At 40.5% G+C, this 15,411-nt stretch overlaps 1 protein-coding gene across 1 annotated transcript in view; it reads right to left on the bottom strand.

Annotated features, from left to right (window-relative positions):
• Positions 1–2,221: 2,221 nt before the first annotated feature.
• The window catches only part of TSG101 (tumor susceptibility 101), a 58,281-nt gene continuing 45,091 nt past the window's right edge, over positions 2,222–15,411 (bottom strand). The window contains exons 8-10 of the mRNA XM_067749674.1: positions 5,378–5,580; positions 3,854–4,093; positions 2,222–2,564 (exon numbers count right to left, since the gene is read on the bottom strand). Coding sequence (XP_067605775.1) covers positions 2,475–2,564; positions 3,854–4,093; positions 5,378–5,580 — 533 coding nt within the window. The 3' untranslated portion in view covers positions 2,222–2,474. The remainder of the gene's footprint in view (positions 2,565–3,853; positions 4,094–5,377; positions 5,581–15,411) is intronic.

Here is a 15,411-nt window from a genome sequence, read left to right as displayed (position 1 = left end):
CTCTGCTAGTTTGAATGGGAGAAGGTAAAGTAAAATGGAATTAAATCACTGGGAATAAAGTAATAGGAATTTTGAAGTGGGTCCCCTGATAGGAAGTGGTTTGGGGGCAAGGAGATAGGAAAAGGAGGGTTGGTCCCAGCAAACATGGCAAGAGGTTGGGGCCTATGTGGGAAGATGGCAGATGAATTTGAACAATAAATATGTCTAGTCATCTGTTTTAAATTGTTCTTTACTTGTATCTTTTTTTTTTCTTTGTGGCTTGTGGGCTCTAGAGTGCAGGCTCAGTAGTTGTGGCGCATGGGCCTAGCCGCTCCGCCGCATGTGGGAATCGTCCCGGACCAGAGCTCGAACCCATGTCCCCTGCATTGGCAGGCAGACTCCCAACCACTGCACTACCAGACCAACCACTGCACTACCAGAGAAGTCCCCTTTCCTTGTATCTTTTTCTGCCACAGTTCATACTACAAATCTGTTAAATACTCAGTTCACCCAGCAACTGTTGTTTCTCATATTGCAGACCTTTGTTAGAAGAAAGGAGAAAGGAATAATTTTTAAGTCTTTACTTTCAGGGCCACTATTGAACAAATGAATATACCTTAGTGTTCCGTGTATCCTGGGCGAGAATGTTATTACAGACCTCATAAAGGTAAAGCTGACCTCTGCAGAAGAGGCCTGTCTGAAAAGGGTGCAGAAACTCTCTGGGAAATTCAGAAGGAGCGCAAGTTTTAAAGTTGCTTAAAACTACCATTCTGAAGTTATCGAAAGAGAGAGAGTGGTTAGTTACAGGATTAAATACGTCATACTTTTGAATACACTCAAATTCCTAAAAGTCGGAAAAAAGAAGGAGGGAAGAGTGACTCCACTATTTAGCCCCTCAGTTTTTTTACTTAGCATCCAAATGTTGGATGATACTTATTTTTTGTAATTCCTAAGTCACTGCATCAAATAAGGTATTTTGGTACCTCTGATGTACCAGTACTTGCCTTGTATATTATTATGTAGTTGCCATTTGGTCCAAAAGAATGTATGATGTGTGTTTATTGTGTTTAGAAACCGTGATTCTTTTCATCAAGCGTATGCTAATTATTTCGTTCTGGCTGGCTAATACAACTAAGTTCATTTTGTATGCTATAAAAAAGCTGTAACTTCCTTTACCATGTAAAAATAAATGTATACACAAAAATAACTCATTTAAACGTTAGCTTCAGGGCTTCCCTGGTGGCGCAGTGGTTGAGAGTCCGCCTGCCGATGCAGGGGACACGGGTTCGTGCCCCGGTCCGGGAGGATCCCACATGCCACAGAGCGGCTGGGCTTGTGGGCCATGGCTGCTGAGCCTGCACATCTGGAGCCTGTGCTCCGCAACGGGAGAGGTCACAACAGCTAGAGGCCCGCGTACTGCAAAAAAAAAAAAAAATGTTAGTTTCAAACCTAACACTAGATTCAACCTTGCTAGTTTCTATTCTGATAATTTTTACAAGTAGATTTTCATTTTTTAAGAAAAGATCTAAACTATATAAACTCTTCAGTGATGAGTGAGACCAAATGTCTTTCTTCTCTTGGGAGAAGTATAGAGTAGCTGTCTGGCTGCCTGAATACCTTAAAACATCTTAAATTAGAATGTTCATTTCTTTGTAACTTCATGAACCTTCTAGTGCTCTCATTTTGACAGAGAAAATTCTGTTCTGCTAGATAAGCTTTTTAGGACATGTAGATCATTGGATGGGTGGCCACAATCTTGACTACAGAATCACTCACCAGAAAGACTGACTTTAGATGACAATAAATGCAGAGAGGCAGTGTACACTGTACCTTCCTCCTTAATTGTGGCCAGACCATCTTGCCTAGTTAACATAAATTCTCAGGTGTGTAGCTTGGTACTGGCCACTCTGCTCCTTTCTTGATGAAAACAGTTAGTTACGGTTCTGTCAGGCCTGGAAAGGAAACAAATCTAGGCAGGACTAGGCAGGAACTGGTACGAGGGTACCAGCCAGGACCTTTCACAAAGAAAAGTCACTCAAATCCCTCAATTTCAAATATTTGAAAATTTAGATTTCTGTGTGGTATTATATCCCATATTGAATAGAATTCACTTTATATGCTAGAGGATAAATAATGCTAAATTTCAACTCACGATGGATGATATACTTTGCTAAATTAGAAGCCGAGCTTCTTATTTAGGTTTCATATATTTTTCCTAAAGATGTTCAGTAAAAGAGAAAAATTATGCAACAAATTTTATTTAGCATAGTCAGTCCCAACATTCAGCACAAAAAGAGTTTACAGAGGATAGAAAGTGCATTAATAAAAGCCAGTCTTTACCAAAAGAAAACAGAAAATATATTATTGATTCAAAATATTTTACACTTGAATGATAAACTGCAATAACTTATTCTGGGCACCTACTGATATAAGAGAAAGGAAGAGAAGAAAAGAATGCTTTAGAAGAGCTCAATCTCCAGCTGGTATCAGAGGAGTCAGTAGAGGTCACTGAGACCGGCAGTCTTTCTTGCTTTCTGCATTAGTGCCCTCAGCTGGAACTGTTTACGGGACAGAAGACGTACATGCTGTGAAGGGGGAAAAAGTTTCAACAGTTTAGACTGGCTCTGATCCAGGCCCAGGCATGAACTATCAGTTTGTAACCTAGGTGGGAGCTAAGAACCTAAACTCATATCAACTTTCCTTTGGAGCCAATACTTTAGTACATGTGGCTTTTTAAACTCACTGGATTGATGCTGGCAGGTTGTGTTAAGGAAAGCAGTCTTCTGAGACCCTATACAAAGGCCTTCTTCACAGGGAAAGCACCACATTGCAGGATCTGGCTCAGGAGTTCAAGCTGCACTTGAGACAACCAAGATGGCAGGGAAACATGTACTGTGATCCTAACAAAAGTTACAAAAAACTTTTGTACAGACTGTGACTGTTTGTTCCCACTTGGCTAAAAAAGGGGAAGGGCAAGGATGAGTATAGCACAAGGCCAGCTTTTGTCCAGTGCCTAGCAAACAGTGTACCTCTCTTGCCTCTCCATGTGTATCTATCTTTCCCTAGGCTATGCCACCCAAGCAGGGGACAGTGTACAGAAAGGAAGTCCTCTCTAGGGTCCCAGCTATTCATGTGCTTGCACCAGGTCCAAGAGTGGTTTGGCCACACGCTCATAGTAAGACAGGCAAGATCAGCAAGCAACCTGACCAGCCTCGCATGTGCACTGAAGCATCAGCAGCAGCTGTACTGAATATCCAGAAGATGGCTGCTATTATTCCTAAAGCCATGCTCTTCATGACCCAACAGAGAGAAGTAGCCAAACTTGGCTTACAGATCTTCATGTCTGTACAATAGCATTAAGCCTGGAATATAACCTTTATTCAGAAGGGCTCTATTACCAGCAGGGCAAACCCAATACTTCCAAGGCTGTTTGATTTGGGAAAACAGGTATAAAACTATGCAAGTCTAAAAAAATTAACAGAGGAAAAAAACAAAAACAATAAGGGTGGGGCAGTCAATGATCTCAGTTTAGATGATGTGACCTGAAAGAATCAATGGAAATCTGACTGTACCTCATGATCCACCTAGGCACAGTAGCAAGAGAGAAGGATTACATTCAGCTTGATGATATCTTGTGGGGTGGGGAACTGCAGCCACTAGCCCACTTTTCTTCCCCTACTCAGATGATCCTCAGCCCCCTCTGTAGGTGGGAAGACACTGCTCACAGCCATTTATCTCACTTGCTCTCTTTTGGAAATACAAAGAATTTTAACCCACCTCCTACAGAGAAACCCTCTTGATCTGTGGTTTTCAAGGTCAGTGTCTCTAAAACACATGTTCCGAAACCCTGGAAAGCAGAGCGAGGAAGACATACCTTCAGGAAGACGTCCAGGTCTATTACTCCCCGCCTCAAGGCTTCTCCCAGGTAAAAGATAGTGTCTTCAATAGCATTTTCCTCTGCATACAGATTTAGGATCTGTTTGTATAGTGGGGCTGTGGGAATGATAACTTCATCAATATCATTGTTTTCAGACTGATTTTCCATTTTCTCCAGAGCAGAACTGAGTTCTTCATCCTTCTTTCTCAAAAGTTCTATGTTTTTATCAACCTCAGCCTGAAAACAGAATAGTCCAAGCATGATGATTTTATACTAATTGTAATTATCTGCTTGTCAGACATCTACAATTCAACTTCACAGAAACAGACTTGCTAATAAAACAATGCTTAAACAACTCATGGATGAGATTCATGTATCACATTAGTCAAAGTTAGAGGAAAAGGTGTGCTCTAACATGCTGAGTGAAAACAGGAGATGCTGAGCTGAGCACTTTTGGTGGCAGTGATAAGCTTGTCACTTACCAGTGACAAATGATACTGCAAACTAAGCCATCAGACAAGACACTTTCCAGCAGGAGGTTCCTTACGTGAAAATCATAAAGGAGGTCCTTCTTTCAAAACAAGTGGCCATCTGCCTCAGAGGAATAACTTTCCCCAGTCTGTACAGATGATTCAACACATAGAACTCCAAACAGTTGAACTTTATTCACAAGATACAGCAGGTGGTAGTTGCAGGCTCTGAACTGTACTGGTGTCACTTTGCTGAACTTTTGAAAATAGCTGGCTATTGAGCAGCTCACTTTATACTAGAACCATTTTATTAGAGTAATGTGTACATACAAATCACTTTCTCCAAAGCCCTCTAACACTTAATAACTCTTTACCCTTTCATCAAAAATGCACACTTGCTGGAACAAATTCTCCATCACAGGAATGAAAGTGAAGAGTGAAGCTGGCACTCAAATTATGCTAGTGCCTCTAATCACTAAACAAAAGAAGTCACAGGGCTGACTTGACTCATAAGGGCACAGCAGTCTGATAAAAATGTGAGAAAGCTTAAGAGCTAAAGGTTGCATACACTATGGGTTATTAAGTTAGAAGGGCTCACCTAGAAGGGGTCACCAAAGATACTTTAAATATAGTTCAAACAACATTTGGAAACAAAAAAGACCTGACCCTTAAGTTTGTACCCAGGGTCTGCAGATCTTTATCACGACTTAGAGCTCTCTCAAATTCTTATTTCCTAGTAACTGTCTGGTAACATCAAGCGCTCAAACAGTCCTCCTTTGGGTCAAAACATTATCCCCCGGGGTGAAGGTGCAAGCAAAACTCCTCTGAATACATCCACTCCCCAATCAAAGACTACATTCCAACCACAGGCTGCATTTTTTTTTTTTAACAAAGCTGTAGAGGAGCTATGTGAAAATGCTTAAAGGTGTGTATAATTTTCGGAACTCTTTAACTATACCCACAATGTTCAGGGTAACCACAGTATATACAGAACACTTTGCCATGGCTATGATTCAATCTAACTAGTACAACTATTCAATGAGTTACTTACTACTTCTTGATCTAAACGGGTAACCATCTCTTCCAGTTTCTGGTGACCTTTTTTCAGGTCTTCCTCTGTTCGTTTCAAGGCATTGAGCTCTGCCTGGGCACGATCCATTTCCTCCTTCATCCGCCATCTCAGTTTGTCACTGACTGCTGAGATGAGAGAGGCTCGGATAGTGTCCTCGCTGATTGTGCCATCCCTACTGGGACCTGCAGGAGAAAAAGGCAGAAACACTTGCTTATTTCCCAATCTCTTTCTATTCCTTTCACAAGAGCCATCACAAAACAGGACAAAATATGAGTCAACACTTTCAAAGTGCGAGGAAAGAAAAAGTTTATGTCACAACTTCATAAAACATAACATTTAAAATCTGAGTTGATTCAGAAATACTTTCCCTGCAAGAGATTACTATTAATCCATATTTACCCACTTTCTTGCCTTAACGGCCCAAACAATTAGCTATTTTCTCAATGAGGCAGAGGCTTTATCCCTACAGATTATTCCTAAGTCTCCAACAAATGGGACAACAAATTTATACCAAGGTAAAACATTTGATTCAGGTCCAGTCTATTCTCAGGCTTTACTGCTAAGCTGAAGGAGGAAGGAACCCACTCTAGAGGCCAGTAAGACTGAAAATGGGCAGAGTTTCCTTAAACTAATATACAGGTTAACGTGGCTTCCCTTCTGTAAGACTTTTACTCCTTTACCCTTTACGAAAAGAATGGGAGAGAGCAGATGTGCAAAGGAGAATGCCATCCAAAATTCAACAGCTGATAAAATTCTGCTTATTCTCAGATTCTTTACTCTTCTCTCCCAAATGTACCTTCCTAGTCAGTGTCTTATATAAAACTTACTCCTCAGATATTTCCTTCAGAAGGTCCTCCCTTTTAACTAAGTATGGATACTCTTTATGACTGTCAATGTTCTTTAGTTAGGGTCCTAAATCAGCAAATGATAAATGGTATTTTCAATTACGTTTGATGATGGAATACACATGGGGAATTATACTTACCTTTATTGCTTACAATGAATAAAGAATGATTACAGATTAACAGAAAGTATCGCTTCCACTTTGAGCTGAAAACTGTTATCACCTTGACGCTGAGTTCTGCTTACTAGGGGGGAAAAAACCCTTCAAGTCAGTTTGTAAAAATGTACCCAGAGTCTCACCACTCATGTTCCCATCCATTATAGGCTCCTTCCTGGTACCATGCAAAGTTGACTGTTTCTTCAAGGAAACTGCACTGTCCAAACCACACCGCAACCAGCGCCACCTGTGCTCTTCAGCGTCCCATCTGATCACAACTCTCGCTATTCCATACACTGGTCTGGTCACTCTACTTTTTGTGGTTTTTGATTCGTAAAGTTGTTTTCTCCCAGAAGCTGGTCCATACCCAGGATACCCTGAGTGCTTTTCTGGGCTTTTGTAAATGACACTGGGAGACAGACCTTGGAGTTCTCAGGTGTTACAGGTTTCAAAAAAAGAGTCTAAATCTAGAGTTGTGTTTTTTTCCCCTCTTTTTCTTGTTTCCACCACAGAAGAACTACGTTTTTTTTTGACTTGGGTTCTACTAAAATGAGTAAAGACAGTGTCTCCCATGGCCAGGTTTTCCTGAGGAGTGTCATTCGTCCATCTGCCCTAAGGACACTGCTTGTACATGGTGAAAGGAAAAGCCCAATATCAGACTCTCCCGCTTAGAGTCTCCCTCTTTCCTGTTAGAAACCTCCTGCTGAGGAGCCCAAACAGTATCCATCCTCCAGTGTTTACAAGGAGGCAATTAATACTTCTGACTGATTGTTAAAATACAAATCCATATATTATATGCTTTTCAGAGTTCACTTCTGATTTTACAAAAATATGTCAGCGTATTATTTCATATTTCTGAGAAGCAAAACTATTAACTTTCAGACAATGTGTGCTCTGGAATTCAGAGTTGTAAAGCCAGAGGGCAACCTGAGGTCTTGTTTTTCACATCCCTGGCCTCTCAACACCTGACTTTTCCAAAGTGTTCTCATCAATTTACCAGCTACTGCATCACCTCTGGGCTCATTCCACTCACATTTTCCTGTCATCTTCCTCTCTGACCACCTCTTTATTCACAACCTCCTGTATAGACACTGGGATGACTCTAGCAACCTCCCCAAATTCATCAATTCTTATCTCCACTCATTCCTTTTCGTACCTTTGACCTCCCTTTCTTCCACTCCTGGTCCCAGTATCTCCCCTCAGTCCCAACTCCTTGCCCATCTCTCTTAGTCCTGTATACAGGCTGCCTGCCATGGCAGCCTCTCTCTCATTCTGTCAGATCACCAGGACTTCTAATTCCAAAGGCCTCACCTGCCATAACCTAACCCAAATCCTCAATCCTTTGGATTCTTTCAGAAAGCCTTAAGCCCTCCTTTTACCATTTTCCCACAAAGGCAAAAAAAATCCTCAGAACATCTTCAAGGATTGAAAGGACCAGATGGGAGTCTTCCACTCTCTTCTCCCATTCTGCTTTGGAACAAGAATCCTAACCCTTTAATTATGTGCTTCACTCCTCACCATTCAAAAGTACCCGCCTCCCTTTCTCAGCATGATTTAAAGACTTCGCAGCTGTTTTATTTTCTGATATAAATCGCACCAATGTTTCCTTAGGTCAGTCTCCCAAGGCAATAGAAATAAAAATGAAAATAAACAAATGGGACCTAATCAAACTTACAAGCTTTTGCACAGCAAAGGAAACCATAAGCAAACTGAACAGACAACCTACAGAATGGGAGAAAATATTTGCAAAAGATGTGACCAACAAGGGCTTAAAATTTCTAAAATATACAAACAACTCATATAACTCAACAACAAAAAAACAAACAACCCAATCAAAAATTGGGCAGAAGACCTAAATAGACATGTCTCCAAAGAAGACATACAGGTGGCCAACAGGCACATGAAAAGATGCTCAACATCGCTAATTATTACAGAAATGCAAACCAAAACTACAATGAGGTATCACCTCACACCAGTAAGAATAACCATCATTAAAAAGTCTACAAATAACAAATGCTAGAGGGTGTGGAGGAAAGGGAACCCTCCCACACTGTTGGTGGGAATGTAAGTTGGTGCAGCCACTGTGGAAAACTATGGAGGTTCCTCAGAAAACTAAAAATAGAACTACCATATGATCCAGCAATCCTACTCCTGGGCATATATCCAGACAAAACTATAATTGAAAAACATAACATGCACCCCTATGTTCATAGCAGCACTATTTACAATAGCCAAGACATGGAAACAACCTAAATGTCCATCAACAGATGAATGGATAAAGAAGATGTGGTACAATATATACAATGGAATACTACTCAACCATAAAAAAACACGAAATAATGCCATTTACAGCAAGATGGATGCAACTAGAGATTATTATACTAAGTGAACTAAGTCAGAGAAAGACAAATACCATATGATATCACTTATATGTGGAATCTAAAATATGACACAAATGAACCTATCTATGAAACAGAAACAGAGTCAGGGACATATAGAATAGACTGGTGGTTGCCAAGGGGGAGGGGAGTGGGAGAGGACAGGAGTGGGAGTTTGGAATCAGCAGATGCAAACTGGTATATATATAGAATGGATAAACAAGGTCCTACTGTATAGCACAGGGAATTATATTCAACATCCTGTAATAAACCGTAATGGAAAAGAATATGAAAAAGATTGTATATATAACTGAGTCACTTTCCTAATTAACATCATCAACTATACTTCAATTAAAAAAAAAAAGACAAAAAAAATGACTTAGCTGTTTATTTGTAGAGAATTTATGCCAAACCAAAATCTCTAGTTTCTTACATCGCACTATTAAGTCCTAAGTGAGAGCAAAAAGGGGTAATTTCTACAAGTTTAGAATTTTGTGCCCAAAGGATGATTTACAAAATAATGACTAGTGGAGATGGTATCTCATTAAGTCCCCATTTTATGATAAAGATGCATTAACAACAGGAATTTAAAAACAGGAATTTAAAAACTTGTTTCTAAAAGAACTTTCTTATTATATCCTATATGAAATGGTTCCTGTGAGATACAACAAACCTTCTCCCAGAGATTGGGGAACCCAAATTATATGAATATGGTTAGGTATTCAAATGTCTGGTCAGTCATATGCAGCAGTTAGTGTCCCATTTATCTGTGTAGAAGTTATCTGAACTAATACAAGCTTAAGGGTCTTTTTGTAACTAGTCTGTATTTTTCACACACAACCATATCAACAAACTTTGTTAAAATCACTACATTAAAATGAATCAAGGGACTTACCTGGTGGCGCAGCGGTTAAGATTCCAAGCTCCCAATGCAGGGGGCCCGGGTTCAATCCCTGGTCAGGGAACTAGATCCCACATGCATGCTGCAACTAAGTGTTCGCATGCCACAACTAAGGAGCCGGTGAGCCACAACTAAGGAGCCTACTGGCCACAAGTGAGAAGCACATGTGCCACAACTAAGACCCAGCAAACCAAATAAATAAATAAAATAAATATTATAAATAAAATGAATCAAGTTATAATAATGTTGAATTTTCAAAAACCAATTTTAAAAAACACACTTAAATCCTGGAATTTACATTCTGTTTCTCTTATAAAATACGTTAAGGCAAATGCTACAATACAGGGCCAAATAAGTCCTTCCAAATAAGTCTCCAGCTAAAGCCATTAACATTCAAAATGGGAATCAAGCTGAGGCAGCAATCACCTGGCTTTCTATAAAGGTCACAGTTCACCCGAGGAGGCTAGAAATGCCAAGGTTAGACTTAGTCCTCTCCTCTACCACACATAGACCTTTTTATACAGTATATTTGAACACTTTAAATCCATCTACTTTCTAAAAAGAAGAAAAAAACTAATTAAGATCTGCAATGTGAATGCCAAGAGAAAAACCCAGATTAAAGTTCAAAATTGAATGAACCATGACACTTTAAGAGATTGTTTATATAAATAAGTAAGAAAAACGTTTGGTAGAAGGTTCTTATTCTTGATTGCTCTTCAAACAAAAAAATCTTTATTTTCCTCAAACGTCTTAAGAGAAATTTTAATATTCTTTATACCTGCTATAACAAGCCTTGGATTAATGAGTTTGTGGCAAACTGCCATACCTCAAGTCCCCACACATTGTTGACCTTTACTCATGCAGAGTCGGATTTCAGAAGTGCCCTTCTACAATTCCAGATTAGCAGCAATTGAAAAGGTAACATAGATTTTGAGAAACAATCCTGAACAAAAACTTCATTTAAATGTCAGATAGGATCCAATCACTAAACTTAATCCTTAGGAAATAAGACGATTTTTCTACTATTAGGAAACCAATACTCTACTCAGTGGATCTGATAATTCAATGAATAATTTAGGCCAGTATCTTCAAAGTACACTGGTATATACACTACCTGATTTTAAACCATCTTTAAACACTTAAAGATAATCAGTTTTATTTATCTCCTAACAGTACTTACTGATGATCATTACTTCCTACAACTCAAAAAGGAGCTCATTTATATTAGAGAAAGAATCCATGGTAACCTCAAAGAAAAATACAAAATAACTATAAACAGTAACTTTTCTGATCTTACCTCTAACCAGCAAAGTGAATCACTTGCCCCCGCCCCCAGCATTTTTCCTTCCTGAAGTTACTTGCTCAAGACCCACATAATGATCTTTGGTCGGGCATTTGTGCTACAGAGCAAACTATGGAGCCTAAGCAATCTGAAACAAAAGACTATTGACCCATCTACTGAGAAACTGGGTCAAGCCCATGTGGATCACTGGATCAAGCCCGTATTATTTCCTTTTAGAATAAAAACAGAAAAACAGGTCAATCTCTGAAACAGGAGAAACATTTCAAACAACTATATGAGCAGAGTCATTCTGATTCGTGCTATTAAACACAAATCAGGCAAATTCATTAAGCTGCTTACAAAAGGCTTTTATTTATAGTCTATGAATATATAAGCTTCTAATACTACTGGCCAGGCTCTGGGTGGGCTATGGAACTTTCTTCCAAAGAAATCAGGGGACCTCAATTTATCTTTTAAACACTATTAGAGCAGTACTCTTTATTTAAACTCTAGAAAGTTTCTATTACCACAATCAATGAGAAAAAGAAAAACAGGTTTACACTTCTTGAAAATAAACACACAGCACAAAGAAAGATTTAGATTAATTTACATAACAATTCAAGTTTCAAAAGTGGAGGTTAAGTATAGACCTTTTTTTTTTTTTTTGCGGTATGCGGGCCTCTCACTGTTGCGGCCTCTCCCGTCTCCCGCTTAGGCTCCAGACGTGCAGGCTCAGTGGCCATGGCTCACGGGCCCAGCCGCTCTGCGGCATGTGGGATCTTCCCCGACCGGGGCACGAACCCGTGTTCCCTGCATTGGCAGGCGGACTCTCAACCACTGCGCCACCAGGAAAGCCCTAGACCTTATTAAAATAGATGCCAAAGTAGTAACTACTTCAAAAAATAAATGGCGCTACAAAATCATTCAGCTATCATAATCATGAAAGATACTACAAGCAGGCTTAAGCACAAAGGGCAATTAATCTGAAGGACAGATTCCATCCTTTAAAACCAAATGGGTCAGAATCAAAGTCATACCTTAAAATTATTTTGTGAACAAGAACAATTTAAGAATCTACCATGTTAAAGAACAAAACTGGAGGTATCATGCTCCCTGATTTCAAACTACACTACAAAGCTTTTCAGTAATCAAAACAGTATGGTACTGGCATAAAAACAGACACATAGATCAACTGGACAGAACAGAGAGTCCAGAAATAAACCCACACTTATATGGTCAATTAATCTATGATAAAGGAGGGAAGAATACAGAACGGGGAAAAGACAGCCTCTTCAATAAATGGTTTTGGGAAAACTGGACTTTCTCACACTATATACAAAAATAAACTCAGAATGGGTTAAAATTAAATGTAAGACCTGAAACCGTTAAGACTCCTAGAAGAAAACATAAGCTGTACTAGGGATGTAATGTACAACATGATTAATACAATTAACACTGCTATATTTTATTTATTTTTGTTTATTTATTTATGGCTGCCTTGGGTTTTCACTGCTGCGCACGGGCTTAGTTGCAGTGAGCAGGGGCTACTCTTCGTTGCGGTGCGTGGGCTTCTCATTGCAGTGGCTTCTCTTGTTGCGGAGCAAGGCCTCTAGGAGCACAGGCTTCAGTAGTTGTGGCACGCAGCTTCAGTAGTTGTGCTTCGCGGGCTCTAGAGCTCAGGCTCTAGAGCGCAGGCTCAGTAGTTGTGGCGCACGGGTTTAGCTGTTCCGCAGCATGTGGGATCTTCCTGGACCAGGGTCGAACCCATGTCCCCTGCACTGGCAGGTGGATTCTTAACCACTGCACCACCAGGGAAGTCCTGCTATATGTTATATAGGAAAGTTGTTAAGAGTAAATCCTAAAGAGTTCTCATCACAAAGAAAAAAAATATATTTTCTTGTATCTGTAGGAGATGACAGACGTTCACTAAACTTACTGTGGTAATCATTTCATGATGTATGTAAGTCAAATCATTATGCTGTACACCTTAAACTTATAAAGTGCTGTAAGTCAATTATATCTCAATACAACTGTAAGAAAAAAAAGTTAAAAAAAAAAAAGAAAACATGGGGAGTACTCTGACATTGGTCTTAATATTTTTTTGGATATGTCTCTTCAGGCAAGGGAAACAAAAGCAAAAAAAAACCCCAAAAAACAAACAAACAAAAAAACCAAATGGGAGACTACATCAAACTAAAAAAGCTTTTGACCAGCAAAGGAAACTATCAACAAAAAGAAAACGCAGCCTACTGAATGGGAGAAGATGGCTGCAAAAAATATCCGATAAGGGGTTAATATCCAAAATATACAAAGAACTCATACAAGTCAACATCAAAAAACAAACGGCCTGATTAAAAAATGGGCAGAGAACCTGAAGAGTTTTCCAAAGAAGGCATACAGATGGCCAACAGGCACATGAAAAGATGCTCAACATCACTAATCATCAGGGAAATGCAATCAAGACCACAATGAGGTATCACCTCACACGTGTCAGAATGGCTATTATCAAAAAGAAAACAAATAATAAGTGCTGGTGAGGATGTGGAGAAAAGGAAACCCGTGCTAGTAGTAATGCAAATTGGTGCAGCCACTATGGAAAACAATATGGAGGGGTTCCTCAAAAAATTAAAAATAAAACTACCATATGACCCAGCAATTCCACTTCTGGGTATTTTTCTGAAGAAAACAAACACAATCATTCAAAAAGATGTATGCACCCCTGTGTATTGCAGCATTATTACAATAGCCAAGATATGGAAGGAAGCAACCTAAGTGTCCATCCATAGATGAATGATTACCCCTCCTCAGCGTATGTGACCACATCCTCTGTCCCCACACTGGTCCGAGCCACCATCTCAGACCCAGATTCTTGCAGCGGCCGCCTCGGGGTGGGGAGCTCTGCTGCCACCCTTCCCTCCTGGGGTCTGGCACAGAGGCATCTGTTATAATAGCAATCAGATCAGATCACTCCTCTGCTCAAAGCCTGCCCGTGGCTCCGCAGCTCACGTAGAGGAAAAGCCACAGGCCTCCTCCCCCTGACCCACAAGGGCTTACTTGAGCCAGCCGTTTCCCCTCCGACCCCATCTCTCTGTGCACGCCTTGCTCACACCACTAGTCTCTTTGCAGTTCCCTGAACCATAAACATACTCCCACCTCAAAGTATAAGGCACAGAAGCCTTTTTCCAGTCTTGGAGATCTCCAGGTCACCATCCAAGCGAGCAGAGCGCGGATGGGGCTGAAACAGTAAACCAGTGTGTTTGGGGCTCAAGGAGTGACAGGAGGCCAGTGGTGTGAGCAAGGTGGATATAGAGGAGGTGAGATCAGAATGCAGTCCTCACCCTCCAGGTCTTCCTGTGCCCCTCTTTCGTCTGAATGTTCCTAGGTAGCATTTATCTCCATCTGGTGCATTGTATACTATGCTGTAAGTTTGTTTTCTGTCTTCCCCCATTGAAATGTAAACTCCATGAAGGCAGGAAGTTACTTTGTGTTGTTCTTACTCCTGGCATGTAGCAAGCACTTAGTAAATATATGTTGAATGACTAAATGAATAAACAAATAACTGAAGAAAAAAATAGATGAATGGATAAAGAAAGTGTGGTATGGGCTTCCCTGGTGGCACAGTGGTTAAGAATCTGCCTGCCAATGCAGGGTACACGGGTTTGAGCCCTGGCCCAGGAAGATCCCACATGTGGTGGAACAACTAAGCCCGTGCACCACAACTACTGAGCCTGCACTCTAAAGCCCATGAGCCACAACTACTGAGCCCATGTGCCACAACTACTGAAGCCCACGTGCCTAGAGCCCATGCTCCGCAACAAGAGAAGCCACCGCAATGAGAAGCCCGCGCACTGCAATGAAGAATAGCCCCTGCTCGCCACAGCTAGAGAAAGCCCGTGCACAGCAACAAAGACCCAATGCAGCCAAAAATTAATTAATTAAAAAAAGAAAAAGAAAATATGGTATGTATTTGTGTGTATACGTGTGTGTGATGTACTGATGGTACATCCTCCAATGAACTTCATAAAAGAGCCAATTTGTCCACTGACTTTCTTCACACGTATATTCATAACATGTAGAGGTTTCATTGAGTGGGACCACACTTTTCTGGGTACCATACTGGACCACACTCTAGTAACATTCTTGAACATTTACTTGATAAATCTTTTTTTTTTAAGATTTATTTATTATTTATTTATTTATTTTTGGCTGTGCCGGGTGTTAGTTGTGGCATGCGGGATCTTTGCTGCAGCGCATGGGCTTCTCTCTAGCTGTGGCATGCAGTTTTTCTCTTCTTTAGTTGTGGTGCACAGGCTCTAGGGCACATGAGCTCTGTAGTTGTGGTGCGCAGGTTCCAGAGAGTGTGGACTCTGTAGTTTGCAGCACGTGGGCTCTAGTTGAGGCGCACAAGCTCAGTAGTTGCGGCATGCGGGCTTAGTTGCCCCGCAGCATGTG

The sequence above is a fragment of the Pseudorca crassidens genome, chromosome 9, assembly GCF_039906515.1.
Source record: "Pseudorca crassidens isolate mPseCra1 chromosome 9, mPseCra1.hap1, whole genome shotgun sequence".
Classification (NCBI taxonomy): Eukaryota; Metazoa; Chordata; class Mammalia; order Artiodactyla; family Delphinidae; genus Pseudorca; species Pseudorca crassidens.
This window is presented reverse-complemented; position numbering and strand designations above follow the sequence as displayed.